Source organism: Homarus americanus, unplaced genomic scaffold, assembly GCF_018991925.1.
Source record: "Homarus americanus isolate GMGI-L3 unplaced genomic scaffold, GMGI_Hamer_2.0 scaffold52806, whole genome shotgun sequence".
In the NCBI taxonomy this organism is placed as follows: Eukaryota; Metazoa; Arthropoda; class Malacostraca; order Decapoda; family Nephropidae; genus Homarus; species Homarus americanus.
In genome coordinates this window covers 5043466-5064136 of record NW_024720773.1, presented here as the reverse complement: position 1 = coordinate 5064136, position 20671 = coordinate 5043466, and the positions used below count along the sequence as shown (strand labels likewise).

General features: G+C 45.8%; 1 protein-coding gene across 1 annotated transcript; it reads right to left on the bottom strand.

Annotated features, from left to right (window-relative positions):
- Positions 1 to 1679: 1679 nt before the first annotated feature.
- On the bottom strand, positions 1680 to 20274 carry LOC121860921 (facilitated trehalose transporter Tret1-like). The gene is made up of 6 exons (XM_042358295.1): positions 20016 to 20274; positions 11030 to 11149; positions 4731 to 4854; positions 4370 to 4543; positions 4049 to 4183; positions 1680 to 2926 (listed from the first exon to the last, which is right to left on the bottom strand). The coding sequence occupies exons 1-6, from the start codon at positions 20115 to 20117 to the stop codon at positions 2124 to 2126; spliced, it is 1458 nt and encodes a 485-aa protein (XP_042214229.1). The 5' UTR covers positions 20118 to 20274; the 3' UTR covers positions 1680 to 2123.
- Between the last annotated feature and the right edge of the window lie 397 nt (positions 20275 to 20671).

The window sequence follows — 20671 nt, the reverse complement described above, 5'->3', positions numbered from 1 at the left end:
GTTACGAACCACGCCACCAATTGTCATGATCTACCTACCCAGCACCACGAACCACGCCATCTATTGTCCTGAACTACCAACCCAGCACCACGAGCAACGCCATCTAGGGACGAAACCCGAGTATGACTACTCTTAGTTACCACTCCGGGGTTTCCCTTCTCCATATCCTGGTTGTTGCGTCACCTCCTCCAAGTCTTCCTCATCAGCTCAAGTTCGAGGAGAGTTCAGTTCACTCTAGGAAGTTTCCACACTAGGATCACCTATCCTGGAAACCTACGGCACAGTGACTACCTACCATCGTCTTCAATACTCAGCCTTACTCGTCAGCCATCTCAGCACTGCACTTAAGTATTTGTTATCCTATATTGCCTCCCCGTATCCGCTTGCTTCAAATTATTGTATGTTGTATAAATATGTATATACTGTTAAGCCAATGTTGCGTATGTTTAGGTTAAGTATGGTTAAGGGTAAATTATAGAAAGCTGAATATTTTGTTAAGGAATTTATGGTACTTTATTATACACAACAAAAACTCGCATCCTTTGTCTACCCTTTTATAGTCCGATTGTCTTTTGTTTTTTTATTGTTGTTGCCTGTTGGGATCTGGGTAGACTTTTAACTATATTCTAAACCAGTTTCTAAATCCCCAACTCGTAACATTTATTATACACAACAAAAACTCGCATCCTTTGTCTACCCTTTTATAGTCTGATTGTCTTTGTTTGTTTAGTTTTTTATTGTTGTTGCCTGTTGGGATCTGGGTAGACTTTTAACTATATTCTAAACCAGTTTCTAAATCCCCAACTCGTAACACAAAGCTCAAAGACTATACCCTTCACTTTTCCCTAAAACAACCGTACAACTAACCTACCTTTCGTTTTTCCTACCTTTATGCATAGTTTTCTTTTGGTTGTGTGCGCCCCCCCCCCTGTTCGTTTTTTGGGTTCGCGCTGCACCCGCGGCGATGGCGGTCTTCAAACAGTGATACAGTCCGTTGCCCGACTTGACTGACGCCTGGAGCCGCTTATCGCCTGATCCCCGCCCCCTGCCGCAGAGTCCGAGCGTAGTGTAGCTCCCTCCACCAATCACAGCACTGCCTTATCGCCCACACGCAAGCTGTGTTAAGCCACGGCACCTTTTTTTCTCTCACTAAAATTCCCTTCCATCATCCCCTTTAAACTTCCACTGAACCTCCTTCCCCCTTGTCACTAGCCTTTATCGATTGATTGATGACTGATACTGCTGAGGGTGGTTTCCAGACAGACTTGGCATTTGACTCATTAGGGACTTGCCATAAACGGACGTATTGTATCGGGAACTCTCCCTCCACACACTTATCCTGTCACTATATTTAACTTGCCGATATCCATTCAGGCACTTACGCCCTTATGTGCTTGTGTCAAGGAAACAAGCATGAACTCTGCGTGCGTCTCTGTTGGGAGCTGCAAACGCTTTTGCGCTACAGAATGGGCATCCACACGCTGCCGATTTACTTTGTATCTAATGTACTTGCTGGATGTAATTGCTTATCTTTGTATATTTGTCTTTCATATTAGGTTATGCGTTTCTGCTACTACTTGTGCTTTTGCCTTGTGTGGTAATTGTATGGATTTTAGCAAATGGTATTTCATTGTTTTAGTTTTAAATTTTATATTTTGTTCAGACAATTATACTAAATATTTTAATGCTGCAATAGACTTATATTTGTTTTATACATATTTGAATGCCGGTACCACTGCATCTTACTTCGTGTATCTGAAGTCTGATGATGATAAGCGACATTGTCTTAACGTCAACAAATAAATACAGTATGTTGCTGTTTATCCATCCATTGGTCCTATTGAAATTAACTCCCAAGCCAAGCGCATACCTTTGAAGACGTACACTCGAACAAAAAAATAAGTAGTGTACAGCATAATCTTCTGCACCACATATACCCACAAAAACCTGGATCATCATCTCGAAATCCTGTACTACTATCAAGGAAACCTGAACGTTGCTTGTTAATCGTCACATATACATTGAAGTCTACTAAATACAATTAGTAAAGAATAATTTAAGAATACACTATTGATAAAGTTTTGCTAAAAGTTATTGATAGAATGTATATACTAGTAATAAAACTATTCTTGTTTCTTATTTGCTGCCTTATTGTAGATTTCGTCCATCTGGGCTGGTGAAAGGTGGAAGGTCTCTGGCATATTTCTGTGAAGAAGTAAGTAGCTCACACTTGTCAGCACAGCGTAGCCCAGAAATGTGTTGTGAGCTCCCAGGGACGACATACACCACCCAAATGTCTTGGTGATCAGGAATGACGAAGCCCAGTGAACAGCTACGGCCATGGCCACACCATTACTTCGCACTCGGCTGGGCATACCCTCTCCAAGGAACACCCAGGGTATAATGCGCCAGCCTAGAGAAGAGGCAAACATGTAGGCCACCAGTGCCAGTGTTGGCACTAGGTACAGAGTCTTGGCCATGATGGAGATGTAACCTCCTGCTTCCTTTGCCCAGAAGAAGAGTGACAGTGTAAGGAGGGAAGCTACAATCATTACTGTTGACACAAAGAGAAGGTAACGCCGTTTAATCCTGGCTAATAGAAACAAAGTGACGAAGGTGCCCAAGACATTGACCACACCCAAGAGAAATGTCGAGGAGCTGTTCGACGTGCCTTCCTTGCCAGTATCCAAGATGGTAGAGGTGAAGGAGACTATAGCAGTGAAACCTGTGGCTTGTTGGGCCAGCATGAGGCTGGCCGCCACACTCACCGGCCACAGGTTGGGTGGCTGCACAAGCTCCCACACGCTGACATGTGAATTATTTTCTCTACTGCTAAAGCTGTTGCTGATCTGCTGCTGTTCTTGCTCGGCGTCCTGAGGTGTGCATCGCAGCTGACGCAGTGCAGCCAGCGATGCCTCTTTCTTACCTGCATAACAAGGAAACTTCTCAGTCCATTGTCATAGATAAAGATATTCAACCATTACATAAAAAAAACTAAAAAACTAAAAAAATTCTGAAACATACGGATCCCGCCGTCTGGGTCATGGCGATCCTAACCAGAGAATATTTTTCCCCTAAAACCACAAGAGGTGACATATGACTGAAGGCTCTGATCAGCGAAGGTCGTGGTGTCTGTCAGTGTTAGGTGGTGGTGTCTGGAGTCTGGTAGTGTTAGGCGGTGGTATCTGGAGTCTGGTAGTGTCAGGTGGTGGTGTCTGGAGTCTGGTAGTGTTAGGTGGTGGTATCTGGAGTCTGGTAGTGTTAGGTGGTGGTATCTGGAGTCTGGTAGTGTTAGGTGGTGGTATCTGGAGTCTGGTAGTGTTAGGTGGTGGTATCTGGTGTCTGTCAGTGTTAGGTGGTGGTGTCTGGAGTCTGGTAGTGTTAGGTGGTGGTGTCTGGAGTCTGGTAGTGTTAGGTGGTGGTGTCTGGAGTCTGGTAGTGTTAGGTGGTGATGTCTGGAGTCTGGTAGTGTTAGGTGGTGGGTGTCTGGAGTCTGGTAGTGTTAGGTGGTGGTGTCTGGAGTCTGGTAGTGTTAGGTGGTGGTGTCTGGAGTCTGGTAGTGTTAGGTGGTGGTGTCTGGAGTCTGGTAGTGTTGGGTGGTGGTGTCTGGAGTCTAGGTGGTGGTGTCTGGAGTCTGGTAGTGTTAGGTGGTGGTGTCTGGAGTCTGGTAGTGTTAGGTGGTGGTGTCTGGGTCTGGTAGTGTTGGTAGTGGTGTCTGGAGTCTGATAGTGTTAGGTGGTGGTGTCTGGAGTCTGGTAGTGTTAGGTAGTGGTGTCTGGAGTCTGGTAGTGTTAGGTGGTGGTGTCTGGAGTCTGGTAGTGTTAGGTGGTGGTGTCTGGAGTCTGGTAGTGTTAGGTGGTGGTGTCTGGAGTCTGTGGTAGTGTTAGGTGGTGGTGTCTGGAGTCTGGTAGTGTTAGGTGGTGGTGTCTGGAGTCTGGTAGTGTTAGGTGGTGGTATCTGGAGTCTGGTAGTGTTAGGTGGTGGTGTCTGGAGTCTGGTAGTGTTAGGTGGTAGTGTCTGTCAGTGTTAGGTGGTAGGAGTCACTCACCTATACGGGTGAGGTGGCTGGGGGTCTCCGGGAGGGGCAGAAGGAGTAGAACCACTGGAAGACTCAAGGCGGCGCCCAGCCACGCCAGCCCACGCCACGACAAGAACTCTCCCGCCGTGAAGCTCACCAGCAGACCTGGAACATAATCATCAACACACGCACTACTGCTAACCATCAACACACCCACACACCAGTACAGGTTTAAGTTAACATAATACAGAAACCAAAACTTAACAAAGGAAAGAATTAATGTAGACGATGAGAAAGACTTCACTACAAACCTTAAGAGGAAACTTAAATTAGAGCTGGGAGTTACTGTACCTAAGTTAGCAGATAGTGCGGGTATTGCTGCCAAGACGTCTCTGAGGTTCAGCTGGACGGTCTCGGACATGAAGACAAGTCTGGCAGCCGTCTGCGCGCCCACACACACCCCACCCACCATGCGGCCTACCACTACCCCGCCTACACCCTCAGACGTCGCTATCATCACCCACGCTGCAGGGAAAAAACACAGAAGACGACAGTGAAGACCCAACTCATCCATATGCTATTGACACATAATGTATAAACTTGTTTGATCGCTGTAGAGTAACACACGCACACAGCCATGTAAGGTGAAACGTACAGGAGCCAGGTATAACAGGAGGAGAACACGTACAACATCAGGTAAGGAAACACGTACATATCACCAGTGGCCAGGTGAGGTGGAGGAGGGTGGCGCGGCGGCCAAGGCGGTCAACCAACGTCCCTGTGGCCAAACTCCCCACCAGAGCACACGCCGGCATCGCCGCCCCCACCCATGACTCCTGCAACACAACACACGTGAAGATTTACTCAACACCATTAAATATGATAGTGACCCAACGACACACACACATACACATGCAGTATATATATACTGTATATATTTTTATATATATATATATATATATATATATATATATATATATATATATATATATATATATATATATATATATATATATATATATATATATTCTATGTTTGCCTTTGATACCCCCAAAATGTTCTACACTACTGAGGGTATACACAAACACTTGTTATCTTAAAAATAGGTTCTTATTCTCGTACGGGAGATATACAGAGATGAACCAAGAAACTCGCTTCCACACCATAAGGACTGGTGGTCTTTACTCTATGTATTACTGCGCGCTGGGATGTACAGATGCCAGCATTCACAAGCTGAATACATAAAATGTAAATATAATAATTTATATACATAACATGGTGCATAATAAATGGAAATATTACATAGAATTAATACATGTTCTGTAATACTTTACTATACATAATTAATAGGGTAATATAAGTATACACAGCTTAAGGTACTACTTAGTGTCCATATTATACACCTCCCTCCCCCCTATACGCTCATAGTTTCATCTTGAGCTGACCTTTTGTTTCCGAGTCCCTCGGACCTGCGGAGTACTGGGGCAGAAACACAAGGTGGGGATGGATTTACTGTAAAGACATCAGCATTAGGGGACTCTACTGGGGAAGGGTCAACACTACGCAGCTCCACAGGTCGGAGGAAACGACGGTTCCTCCACCATACTCTACCACTAGGAAGACGCACTTGGTAGTCCCTGGACCGGCCAATACCCATGACAACCCCAACCTTGTCCCAGCGGTGAGATACCGGATCTTGAATCCTGACCTGCTGGCCGATATTCAACCTGGGAAGGGGGCGGGCATGACAGTCGTACCGAGCAGCGACAACTGCAGCTCGTTCTGCTGCACGGCGGTCACATTCTTCAGTCTTAGCCTGCCACTCTTGAGAAAAAGACTTTGGGTGGGCAGGAACACAAGACCTGAGATGATGTCCGTATAGAACCTGGGCTGGGGAGCGTCCGGTGAAGTTCGGGGTGTTGCGTAACTCCAACAAACCTCGATCGAAGTCCTCGCAGTCGATATTTCCTGAGGATGACACCTTAAGGATCAGGTGTTTAACAGTCTTGACTGCGGCTTCAGCGTGTCCATTCGCCTGGGGGTAGTGGGGCGAGGTCACGACATGACGGACTCCCCAACGGTCCATGAAGTCCCGGAACTCGTGGCTGGTGAACTGGGGTCCTCCATCAGTCCTGAGGCGGAGGGGAACACCAACTTCTCTGAAGTAATGCCTGAAGCTCCGGATGGTAGCAGTAGCCGTTGTATCACTACCACAGGGGACGACAACAGGCCATCCAGACAATCGGTCGGCAATGACGAGGAAGGACTTCCCTGCTACTGCAAAGAAATCAGCCGACACAGACTCGAAGGGTCTTGAAGGGTTGTCGTCGCACATTAAAGGTTCCTGTTGCTGGCTGGGTTGCAGAATCTGGCACGGCTCACAGGCACGGACGGTACTTGCAATGTCCGCGTCGATTCCGGGCCAAAATGCAGTCTGCTTCGCCCGTCGCTTGGTGGCCTCCACTCCTCGATGGCTGTCGTGAAGGCGGGTCAAGGTACGGCGGCGTAGGGCAGCAGGAATGACTACTCGTGGACCATACAAGACGAGGTCTCCGTCACAATAGAGGTCCTCGCGTATCTTCCAGTACGGGAGTAGCGATTCATGAAGGTCGTATCGGTTAGATGGAAATCCCTGGGACACACAGTCGACGAGCCGGATGTAGGAAGGGTCGGCCCGGGCTGCGGTGCGGAGATCTTCAAGGGTCTTGTCTGCATCCGGTGCTGTAGACTCTTCTGATGTGAAGACGGCCTTCAATGGAACCACTGACTTGAGGGATGCAGCAGCTGTAGAACACAACATCTCGTCCTCTGGGGTGGGGCGACTGACAGGGGCGCGGGACAGGGCATCCGGGATGCACAACAGCTTACCCGCACGCCACACAGCCGTGAAGAGATAAGGCGAGAGCTTCTCTTTCAGACGTTGATGGCGAGGATTCTCTACTGCATCCAAAGAGTAGTGATTGATAATAGGTACAAGAGGGCAATGATCCGTGAAGAGGGTGAAGTGCTGAAGTCCTATCAGGTAGAAGCGGCACTTCGCCATCGCCCAGACAACAGCCAACATCTCCAGCTCAATCGTGGCATATCGGGTCTCGGCGTCCGTTAGGAACCGGGATCCACACTGAATTAAACGGAGTTGTCCACCGCCATGGTCCTGCAGAAGGGCGTAACCAACGCCGTAGAGTCTGGAGGCGTCAGTCTGGTGGACGGTGGGTAAGGCTGGGTCGTAACAGGCGAGGACAGGTGGACTTACGAGGGCCTGCTTGACTCGCTGGAAGGCCTCTTGATGATCTGGGGTCCACAGGAATGTCCTCCTGGGGCTCAGCAGAGGGCGTAACGGCTGGGCTGCGGCGGAGATGTCAGGTGAGAATTCAGCCAGCTGATTGACCAGACCCAAAAAAGAACGGAGGTCTGTCAGGTTGGCAGGGGTTGGAAAATCTCTGATTCCACTTACTTTCTCCGGGTCAGCTGCGATGCCTGATGCTGAGAGAGTGTACCCACAGAAGTTCACTGATGGTGCGGCGACTACAAACTTGTCAGCGTTGAGGGTAATCCCTTACTTTCGACATCTGGTGAGAACTTCATATATTCGGGAGAGGTGGGCACAGTAGTCTTCGTCATGGAGTAATATATCATCAACCACCTTGACACAATTTGTGACTCCTTGAAGGGCCGCGTCACCACGTTGACAGAATGCATCGCCCGTAGCGGCAAATCCCATGGGGCCTCTGCAATACTGATATCTTCCATATGGTGTGATGAATGCAGTCTAGTGTTGGTCTTCTTCGGCCAACTCGATCTGCCAATAACCACATAAGGCGTCCATTGTTGTAAAAAACTTCGCCTTCGGCTCCACATTTCGAACAGCTGCGAAGGGTGTGGGTGAAGGGTGGGCTGAACGGGAAACTTGCTGGTTAAGTTTTGACAGATCGGTGGTGATCCGTACTCCACCACGAGGTTTGGCGACGGGGACGAGAGGGTGGCACCAAGGTGAAGGTTCGTCTCCGGCCGGCTTGATGATTCCCTGAGCAACCATGGAGTCCAGCTCTTGTCTAACTAGCTCCTTGTAGGCGTGAGGAATCAAACGAGGGGTGTGGAATAGCCCACCTGGACATAGGCCACCGACCCACAACGGAGCCTGCGGTGGGGGGGGGGGGGGGAATAAGAGTAAAAAGAAATTAAAAGTAGAAGAGAAAAAGACGCAATTAATCTCCACCAAGAAGATGCCGGAAAACCAGCTTTTGGAAGTGAGACAGAATGTATAAGTATGGAAACAGAAGAAGGCAGAGCATTCCTTAGTTTGGCTGTGTGAGGAAAGAAGGATGTACTATAACGGGTTATTCTAGTGTGACCGACATCCACACAGAAACGGTTGGCACCGCGGGCAAGACGAGTGTTACGAGCCCACGGCCTTGCCGGCGGTACACAGGATGCCAAATCCACCGAACATTGCCCGTTAAAGTACCTGTAAAAGAGAGAGAGTGAAGCAACATTGCGGCGAAGAGAAAGGGAAGAGAGATTATCAACTAAAGGAGGAGAGTTAATAAGATTAAATGCCTTTGATTCCACCCTATCTAATAGTTGGACAGAAGAAGAGCCACCCCAGATATGAGAGCAGTACTCCAAGTTAGGACGAATGAATCCCTTAATACCTGAAGCAACTGCTCAGGAGTGAAGTAGCTACGGCATCTGTACAGCATTCCCAGCTTTAGGGAGGAAGCTTTGGCAATGTTGAGGACGTGTGGCTTCCATGACGTATTAGAGGAAATGGTGAGGCCTAGCATATCTATTTAGAATTTGGCAAAATAATTGAGTCCTGAAATGTGATTGGTGGAAGATCTTCTATTCTGGAAAGTGTGAGAGGTAAATAATGTGTTATATTACTATTGAATTTAATCAAGTTTCTACCTCCCCATTCGGAGATGCTCAACAGATCCGCATTAATTGATGAAAGGATATCAGCTCTAGAAACAGATCTACTGTAGTTTGAGAATTAGGGGGACGGGAAAAATGTGTAAAAGAGTGAAGAGTAGAATCATCAGCATAAGAATGGACAGAATTAGTCGTGGTGTGAAGTAAATCATTGATAAAAAAAAGGAAGAGAGTAGGTGAAAGAACAGAACCCTGTGGAACACCACTATTGGTAGAGAAAGGGCCAGAGATCGATCCCTCGACAACAACTGCCATGGATCGGTTCTCAAGTAAGCTAGAAATTAGAGAACAAAGTGGGGGAGAGAAACCATAAGAGGGAAGTTTAGAAAGCAAATACTTGTGCCATACCCTGTCAAATGCTTTGGAGATGTCGAGGGTTACGACGAAAGTTCCCCATACACCCTAAGAGAGGATGACCAAAGATTGGTGCAGTACGAGAGAGCAGATCACTAGTAGATCTCGCCTAGTGAAAGCCATACTGGTGATCCGACAAAAGAAAATGTCGTTCAAGGTGACGGAGAAAAGGAGAGTTTAAGATAGTTTCGAAAAACTTAGAGAGGAATGAAGTTCAGGCAATGGGGCGATAGTTAGAGGGATTAGAATGGTAACCATTCTTCTGAATAGGCTGAACCAAGGCGTGCTTCCAAGATGAAGGAAATGTTTGAGTTTTGAGGCAAAGGCAAAAGAGACGAGCTTGCACAGGGGCCAGAACTTCAGCACACTCCCTCAGAACACGAGGGGGTATTCCGTTCGGTCCATGCGCCTTACTCACATCCAACCCGGATAACACACCAGCAACCCGACGAGTGGAAATTATAGGAGAGTGCATAGGTTCAGTAGGCGGAGCAGGAGTAGGGGGGAATCGTCTAAGGTGGAGTTATGGGAGAATAAGGTGCCAAAGAGATTGGCTTTGTCAGGGGGAGAGTTGGCTATAGAGTTATCAGGTCGGAAGAGAGGAGGAAAAGAGGGAGTGCGGAAGTCAATACAGATGTTTTTGGTTATGGACCAAAAGGGTTTACTGGAATAAAAGTTGGTCAGGTCAGCGGTCTTTCTTTTTATAAAATTCCGCTTGGCCCTACGAAGAATAGCCTTACAACGATTCCTAGAAGTAATGAAATAGGAGTCAGTAACAGGAGAAGGTGATAGTTTCATATCTTGATACGCCCTATCTCTCTCTCCCTACATACAAGAGAACAGGAGCGATCAAACTATGATTGTAAAGTGAAAATTTTGTTGGAAGATGGGATAAATGCACTCATACCACCTTGTATATATATATATATATATATATATATATATATATATATATATATATATATATATATATATATATATATATATATATATATATATATATATATATATATATATATATATATATATATATACACAGCATGGTACCATTGATCGTTCAGTTTAGTCTGTACGACTACCAGGCCATATCTCGTGTAATGGCTTATTTCTATTTTTGTTTTATCACTGAGGATGGAGACGTAATGCTCTGAAACGTTTTGACTCTAACAAAGAATTATATTCAACACAGGAATGGTGTGTATGTGTGTGTGTGTGTGTGTGTGTGTGTGTGTGTGTGTGTGTGTGTGTGTGTTCTATCCTCCGAGTTCGCTGGAAAGACAAAAGAACAAATGCCAGTATTCTTGCTGGCCATGTTACCCGCATGGACGACAGTAGACTGCCAAAGCAGCTACTTCACAGTCACCTAAGGAAAACTAAACGTAACGCCGGCGGGCAGACAAGCGCCAACGCCGGAAAGACGCTGTCGCCGCCCCTCCCGCACTTGAGGTAGCCCTCCACATGTGCAGCATCTGTGGACGACCCAGCCGGTCCCATATCGGCCTCTCGAGTCACCCCAGAACTCACCAACGAAGGTGACATCCTTGATAACTCATATAATTTTATCATAGCTGGATGATCGTCATACTCGATTCCGAGTGACAGAAAAGTAGTAGTAGGAGTAGTAGTAGTATGTGTGTGTAATAATGATAAAAATAGTATTAGTAATAGTAGTAGCAGTAGTAGGATCAGTATTATTATTACTATCAAAATAGGTTACGGACGAACCTGTTCCTTGGTGATGGAGAAGTGAGGGTCAGCACGCATGGAAGGCAGGGCCGGGGAGGTGTAACTCATAGCCGTAAACGACACCAGCGACCCCATGCCTACTGCGCCCGCGGCCATTACCTGTAATACAAGATGATTATTAGCCATTCGGGCGGTTGGTCTATCCAGTGTTAGTACTGGAGGAAACCAGGGACCGGGAAACCTGTGGTGTTTGGTAGTGAGGGTCACACTGGATAACACCCTTTAGCCTTCTCACGTTTGTCCGGGCTCAAACCGCTGGAAAACATATGTCCTCTACTTATCTTTAGATTATGATAAAAAATAGAACTCGCATATGAGTAATGAAAACACCTGTCCTGGGTCCTGTGGCATCGCAGGTTAAGAGGAAGAATGTATTCCCCGGAGTGTCTCCACCAAACTACGATGGCTTATACGGAAGCACGAACCCTGACACCACCTCTCGTTTATAGTTTTTTTTCATCAAAACAATGAATGTGTGTGGGGCGCCGGTGGTAGAAGCGGTACCACTCTTGCTTCGCCCTTAACTCATGAGACATAAAGGCAAGCATGAACTTAGCATGCTTCCCTGTTGGGCGCTGTAGGCGCTTCTGCGCTTCACCTTACACAGGATGTAGGGGGGTGCCCAATAAAAAAAAATGTGTGTGTGTGCTTGCATGGTGGTGTAATGCGTCCGTGTAGCAGCATTATGTGAATGTTAAGTTGCAAGCACTGCTTGCTTCCTCTCGCTTTCAGCTACTGCCTCTGGCTAGCCCTCGTGGTGATCAGGGAAGCAACTTCTATAAGTCCTACCCTGCCAGTACACAGCCTTTTCACCATCAATAATTGTACCAATGGATTAGAAAAAGGGAGAGCCAAGATGTGTTGCTGCAGCCTGCGCTCTTGCTTCACCACATAAATCAACTCACGTGCAGCCATCATCCAACTCCTCATACTCCTCATCATCATCAAAACCCATATACCCCCAAAAGTCCAATGGCAGTGGTTCTCAACCTGGGGGCCATGGCCCCCAAGGGAGCCACGGCAAGAATTTAGGGGAGCCACGACGAGCTGTTATAAATTGTGCGTTTCCAAATAATGTTGGGAATCTGAAATAAACAAAACTTGAATTACTTATTGTGACTTGGCAGAAGAGAATTTTCATTATTTTTTTGTCATGTTGTTTAATCATAATGACAATACAATTTTAATATTTACTTACTCTGGTGCTATTTTTTTATTTTTTTTATGGATTATTTAAGATTTCACAGGTCCAGTCCCTGTCTGTGTGACAGGCGCTGGACCGAGCTGCTGAACTGACTTGTTCAGTACGTGTCCGTGTGTCATCCCTTTCCAAGTGGTGATAGGACCTAATGATCTCAGTCTGACCTGGGATACCATCACGAAAACAGTGGAGTGTATTGCATCTGAACCATATATTGTGTTTGAGCTTGACTCAAGCATAATATACTCCGTAATTGGTGTTACTTATTTTGTTTCATAATTCATGTGGTCGCTTTTTTACGTGGGTGAAATATTTGTACACTTCCTTTATTAATTATTTCTTTAATTATTGGTGCCATTGTTGTTCATACTCATTCTTTACTTATATAATCCTACCATTTTTAGTGCTAAATTGGTATGACTCACTATTCCTCTCATTCTTCCTAGTTGGGCAGTGCTTGTCAAAGGAGGCGTGTTCTTGCTTACAGGAAGTACACTACAGCTTGCTAGCTTGAGTGTGCATGTTTGTGTATGACTGTATGTGTGCTTTATGTGTGAATGCATGGGCGTGTTATGTATGTGAATGTGTGTGTGTGTTTGCCATTCTAACTCTTGTCCTATTTATCTGTCCTTCTTTATCATTCTTTAGTCTTTATCACTTGTCTGTTTGTCTGTTCTGGGAGAAAAATGAAGGAGGCCACGAGGATGTTGAAAATTCCTCAAGGGAGGAATGGAGTGAAAAAGGTTGAGAACCACTGTGGACCTATGGCAACGGACGACTGGCGACGGGGACAGGTAGTGATGACTGCCGGGAGTCTAGTCACAACTGTGCACATGGGTGGCACAGATAAGATGGTCGTTTATGCACTGGGATCTAGGCAGCAGTGCAATTAGGTCCTGTCTGTGCGACTGAACAGCCTTTTCGAGGAGCCACTCTGCTCACCCAACATGGGGAGGGTGCTAGAAAGGGTACCCTAAACATAGCCTGCCTAAAGAACCAATCTGACTGGGCAACTGCACCCAGTAAGGTCATCCTTATGCGGTGGAAAACACAATCATAATCACAGATGAAAACAAAAGCAAATTATGCTACCTCTTTTGGTCGCTGCATGGAATGTCAGGACCCTTCTGGAAACTAGCACAGATCAGCGTCCTGAAAGAAGAACCGTCCTTGTGGCAAAAGAGTTGGCTGGGTATAACATCGACATAGGCCCCGTTGTGGGTCGTTTGACCTGTGCCCGGGTGGGCTAATTCCCATAAAAAAAAAGAAAAAAAAGAAAAAGTGAGTCCCGGCTCCCAGACGAGGGTGGACTCACAAAACTGGAATCTGGCTATACCTTCTTCTGGAAGGGTAAGCCTCCTGCAGAGAGAAACCACATTTATGGAGTTGGCTTTGCCATCCGCCAACACATCCTACACGGGCTAACTGAAATGCCTGTTGGGATCAACGAGCACCTCTTGACGCTCTGCGTCCCACTGAATCACTCACGTCATGCCTTTTTCATCAGTGCATACGCCCCAACACTGGATACAGAGGATGACATCAAGGAGACCTTTTACGCTGACCTCGACAGAGTGCTAACCTCTATCCCCAGAAAAGATAAGGTTGTGCTCTTTGGTGAGAGATGCTGGTAGAGATGCTGACATTTGGCAGGAAATCATAGGGAGAAATGTACTACGCAAGTGTAATCCCAACGACCTACTCCTCCTCATTGAGTGTGCTGCACACAACCTAACTGTCACCAATACCCTGTTTAGGCAGGTCGACAAGTTCAAGGGTTCCTGGCAACACCCACAATCCAAACACTGGCATCTCATTGACTTCATTATTATCAGAGAAAGAGATCGCCGAGATGTCCTCATCACCCGTTCCAGGCGTGGCTCAGACCACTGCGACATATCATCGGCTCATCAGAGCCAAGCTCTCACTTCACGTCGCCCCAAAATGGCGAAGGCAACAAGCCTCTAGAAGAGGGTTTAACACTAAGCGTCTGGAGGATTCAGTTGTAGCACATGCTTTCAGAGAGCAGCTCGAACGTGGGTTGATAAACAAGCCGACAACAAACAACCCAAATCCCAGTGCCAAATAGGGTATTCTCGACAATGTCATGACAAAAACCTGCAGAGACCCTCGGCCAGATCAAAAGAATAAACCAGGACTGGTTTGATGAAAATGACTCGGAATTCAATATACTCGTCGATGATAAACGTGAACAACCCTCAGTCTCAGACCAAAACTGATAACTTCAGCAAGAAGAAAGCGGTGGCCCAGTGCGAACTTCGCAATCTGAAGGATGACTGGTTTAAAAATAATGCATGTGAAATGTAAAAACTTGCAGATTAACACAAGATGCGTGAAATTTTCAATTCCACTAAAATATTTTATGAGCCAATCACTCATGGTGCAACCCCCCTCCGTTCTTTCGACGCTAACTCCCTAATTAAAGACAAAGAAGGCATCTTTCAGGGGTGGAAAGAGCACTACTATTCACTGCTCAACCGAAACACTGATGTGGATGTCCTGACCACCCAGCAGGTCCCTCAGCATCCAGAGTTGACCCATCTCAGGTATCCTCCATCACTGAATGACATAGCTACTGCCATTAAACAGATGGAAAATAACAAAGCCTCAAGGCCTGATGGAATCCCAGCTGAGGTGTATAAAGCAGGAGGACCTCTGCTTATCAGCCACCTCCACTCTCTCCTGGAGAATATATGGAAAAAGAAGGAAATCCCCCAAGCTCTTAAAGACGCCTCCATCGTCAATATTTATTAGAACAAGGAAGGATGATCAGACTGTAGCAACTACCGTGGGATCTCACTGCTCTCCGTAGCTGGCAAGATTATCGCCCGAGTCCTCCTGAACAGACTTCTTCCTAAGGTGAAAACTTCCTCCCAGTATCTCAATGTGGCTTTTAGACCGTCACGTGGCACCACTGACATGATCTTTGCTGCCCGCGAGATACAGGAAAAAGGCAGAGAACAGCGTCGTGACCTGTGTATGACCTTCATCGACCTAACCAAGGCCTTCGACTCCGTCAACAGGGAAGCCCTCTGGTGTACCCTCAGCCGTTTTGGCTGCCCATCAAAATTCATCGCCATTGTGAGGCAACTCCATGATGGCATGAATGGCAGTGTCCTGCACAATGGCATCCAGTCTGAGTTTTTTCCCCATCCAAACAGGGGTAAAACAAGGATGTATTCTGCCACCAACTCTCTTTTCCATTTTCTTGGCTGCCTTCCCTACTCGTGCCAGTGCCAATTTAGCCAGTGGGGTGGACATCCAGAACCGGATGAAGGGTCCTTTCAACATAAGATGACTCCAGGCAGGAACAAAGGTGTCGGCAGCTTCCATTACTGAACTTTAGTATGCAGACGACCTCACCCTTGTCGCTCAAACTGAACGTGACCTACAGAATATCCTGAACACCTACGCAGATGTGTATGCACACTTCGGCCTTGAGGTGAATGTACTGTACGTAAGACTCAAATTCTCTTTCAGCCTGCCCCTGTTTCAGCCACAACTCCACCATCCATCCGTCTTAACGGTACCACCCTCTCTAATGTTACCCACTTTTGGTATCTCGGCTCCCACCTGTTCACCACCACGGACATGGATGAAGAGATTCAACATCGGATCAGATGTGCATTTCAAGCCCTTGGCAGACTCCGTACCATGTCTTCATCTGTAGGGAGCTGAAATTATCTACAAAGTTGCACGTATATCAAGCAGGAGTCCTCCCCACCCTGCAAAATGGCAGTGAGACATGGGTCACATACTGGGTGCCTCCTCTGAGTTCACTGGGAAGAAAAGAGAGCAAATGCCAGTATTCTCGCATCGAGGCTACCATTATCCATGAACAACTATACTGGACTGGCCATGTTACCAGCATGGACGACAGCAGACTGCCAAAGCAGCTACTTTACAGTCACCTAACGAATAGTAAACATAACGTTGGCGGGCAACTGAAAAGGTATAAGGATAGTCTTAAGACAACCTGAGAAAGTGCCATATCGACCCCCTCACCTGGGAGACAATTACTCCACACCGTAACGCTTGGAGGATCACCACACGAGGTGCCAAAACTTTTGAGTTAGCCCGACTGTATACCGAGGCAGACAAGCGCCCACGCCGGAAAGACGCTGCCGCCACCCCTCCCGCACTAGATGTAGCCCTCCACTTGTGCAACATCTGTAAGACCCTGCCGGTGCCATATCGGCCTCTTTAGTCACCTCAGAATTCACCAACGTAGGTGACATCCTTAATAACTCATATCATTGTATTATAGCTGGATGATCGTCATACTCGATTCCGAGTGACAGCAAAGTAGAAGTAGTAATAGTTTGTGTGTGACAGACCCCAAAGTTTTATACTTCTTAATTTTCTTTTAATTATTATAATCGCTCATAGGAGCGATTTTGGTTTGTGCAGGACAATAAGACCCTTGTCGTTGACGCGATGAGTATAATTCGGTCAAAACCTGTTGAATACAATTCACATATAACAACTGCTGGTACATCAGGACACAGTTTGAATAATACGATCAATATACAGTACATAATTACACTTATTAAAGTTATTTAGAGTTCTCAGAGGATTCAACAGTTCACAATCACACTCAAGTTTTGGGGTCGAGGGTTAGACCAACGAGAACAAATATAATGTCCTGCTGGTGATGTTGGCTGACGAGAATCAAGATGTTGCCTCAGGCAGTCACACAGCTGCTACCAGCTCCATCTCGCTTAGTAAGCTATCCTGAGTTGTAAACAGTTTCTTCACCTAACATGTGGCCTGCGCGCACAATTGTGCGTGGCAATAACAATTATCATTTCCCCTCTGATCAGCTTACTAGCCGTTCGGGCGGTTAGCCTGTGCTTTGTTATGACTTTTATTATCCAGTATTAGTGCAGAATGAAATCGGAGAACCCAGAGAAAACCTGTGATGTACGGTAGGGTCAAACTGCATGGATACCTCCCATCTCACGTATGTTCCACAAGCTGGAGACTGAACCCGGAGACAGTGATACTCACCGACTCCTCTCTAATTTCAACAACCCCATTTCTAACACTTTTAAGCGAGTATAAGGTGGATAATTATCTCTCCAAAATGGCAGGAATGACGTCTTGTGTAGCTTAACTTTAGTCACTGTAATAGGCTGGCCAGACATCCTGCTTTTGAACACTCTGTCCTCCGTCCTGCGCCACCACAAGCAGGATGTTAATTTGTCCTTCTCTTTTGGGCCCGTCTAAAAAGAATTATATAAATTACCTTACGTATACTAAAACAGTGGGAACAAAAGGCCACAATAACAATTGACGTACAGTATTTTTATTATAATTTTATGTAGTGGCCGTTGGCAACACTACGCGTGGAGCCGCAGTGTACGTGGACGAGACGAGCCAAGCTATCAATCAAGTACACGTCGGAGTAAAATTGAATATTCATTTCTTTCAGTTTTTTATTTATACTGTATGAATGCATGTATCATGTATGTAACATATACCGTGCGTTTAAAAAAATTGAAAATTTAGAAAAACCTCAAAATAGCCTTCATTACATTATAGTGATACTGTATTTGACAAATCAACACATCTAAGTATATTCTGTATATTTTATGCAACTTTTTATATTTCAATTCATCATTAAACATGTTTAATTTAGGTTAAAATTAAGTGTCGTAAAAATTTAAAAAATTTCCTCCTTTTTGGAAATTTGGAAATGGCCACCCTACGGCCTGTGCTTGATCGTGTAAATCATTTTGGTAAATAGTTTTGAATTAATTTATCAGCGTAAGACTCCACAAAGTAGTGGATCCTTTTGCCTATTTTATCTAGACCAAGAGGGTTGTCTCAGGTGCTCCACTGGATCAGCTCTAACCTGTTATTCTAGTAACGTGAGTAGAGGCATAAACCTGAGAATGAGGTCATATCCTATTATTGATTTGTTCACCCTTCGGTCGTTTTCTAACACACCAGCAGCCTATCCGAAGATTTATTGTGTCAGTGTTCTCTCGTTGTTGTTTCAGTTTATGACCTTGAATGACCTCTAAATGCCAAGTTGGTGACCTTATCTAGGGTCAGATTTTTCGGGCACCTATGGATTCGGGTTCCTTAGGTCAAAATTTTTAAGACCACTGTAGTGGATACTCTCCCCTACAACTGTCACTACCGTTAGTCACTGATCAGCGATCCCACGACGAAGTTTCTCAGACAAGTCTAGACGTCTATACTAAGGGGGGGGGTCGACACCGGCGACGCTTACTTCCGGTTTTACTGCCGGTGGACGTGTGTATAAGCTCCCAGCCTGCAGAAGACCTGTATTAGCCAAAAAGAAAAAAAGAAAGATAGCAATAATAACCCAACTCTGCCAACCACTAACAAAACCTACAATCCTCCCAAAACAAAACTTAATATACCCGACCTTTCTAACAACCCCCTTCGACCCCCCTTACAAAAAAAAATAAATAAATAAATAAATTCACTTATATATATATACAACTATTCATTACCACACAAATCAAATCACCCCTAAGAAATCCTACTACACCATAAATCAACTTAACTACCTCCAAAGCCTCCCCCCTCCCCCAGAGAAAAAAAAAAGAAAAACTCCAATCTCATAACCATACCTAAAATCCTCCCAACAACTCACCTGACCTTACTAACAATATCCTCCCCCCCTCACCCCTTACTATATTGACTCACACACAACTCCCCCAGACAAAGCCTTACATAAATACTACAACTCTCTAGAACCAAATCAAACATACCCAACCTGTGACATCCACTCGCTAAAATCGACCTAACTCAAGATTGAAACCAACCAATCTATATCTCATTCTCATCTCCGTTCATAATTTGACAAAAAGCTCAAATCTGTCTCCTGCTATTACTAAAAACTCTCCTACGATACGCTCATCCTTCCTTACTACGAATACTTTGACATTTCAAGCTCAAAGATTCAAAACCCTTCCTCCAACTCGCTCCGTTCCTCTTTGACATAGCTCAAAGACTTTACCTTCATCTTTCTCCAAACAACCCTACGACTAGCTACATTTCCATTTTCCCTTTCCTTGTTTCTTTGACCGAGTGTGGCCTGTGCGTCCGTCCACCTGCGCTTCTCTGCTTGCGCCACCGCCGTGAGGGGGGCAGTTCTTCCTCCGCTTTGCCAACACTGCCTGAGCTAAGACGACAACCAGAGCACCCGCGTTGGCCCTTTGCCTGCCCGATCCGAATCCCGCCCCACCTCTGCCTCGTCCTGATTGTGATTGTTACACCATCTGGGCACATTGCCTACCCAGTGCCACTCACGCAAGCGGTGTTTAGCCACTGCACCTGTTCTCTCCTTCTAAAATTCACTTCAATCCTCCCTTTATCCTTCCCCTGAACCTCCTTCCCCCCTTGTCACTAGCATTTAAGTCAAGTCAAGTCGTTGAAGTCCATTCTACCTAGAGCCCTGCCACACGCAATACCTCCTCTAAAGAAGCTCCTGCACAGCAACTCCTCTACCACGCAGCAACTCTCCACCACCATAGCTGAGTTTCTCTTCTCACCTCCATCCTATGTGCGCTTCAACATAACGAAATCCCACACCACATTAAAAATTCCTTTTCACAAACAATGTAACAAACTATCAACTTTACTTAGTTCGTCTCCACTAAAGGCTTAACAAATCTTCAGATGACTGTACAACGTGAGACTTAAGATTAAATTTGACTAGGAAACTTCAACACCGAAATGGATTAAGTTAAAATAGCCTCTTACTTGATAGGTGACGTGGCTCTTATTTGCAGGATCCCTCATCGATCCTATAGGTTCCTTGACTGATCCAGCTGGTTCTTTCATCTCCTCTGCTAGGTCTCCCATCGCCTCTGTTTACACTGTGACTCGGGGTCTTTGTATTCCGTCACCCTACAGAGCAGGTAAATGCAGCGGGAGGGTATGTCCTCCCTGTGTTGTGACTGCCGAATGATTAAGACAGTAGCTCGGGAAGCAGCTTCATTATGTGAACACTCCTTGTTGCTGCACGCCTCCTCTGTGTGACGAGAGCGTGAGGGCACCAAAACTTTGGATCTACAGTCAAGAAAAAATCTCTTACACTGTACAGTTATTTGCAGTTTTTCACGTCTAACTGTTAGCAGTTACATACGTTTTACATTTACTCCTGGACAGGTTGTGTGTATTTATCCCAGTGAAAAGGTTGGCTCTCTCTTTGGACCCGGTCTGGGGTAAATACACAAGTCCTATACACGTCAGTTGTATCAAGTTATTACATGTTTTCATTAATTTCACTCTTTTAAAGAATCTCAAATAATTCACAATTTTCTAATAAAACCCTGCGGGCTCCATATGGTTCCACGGGCGCCGAACGACAGGTAAACCAAAATATCACCTCACCTGATCTAACTTCATATAAAGCT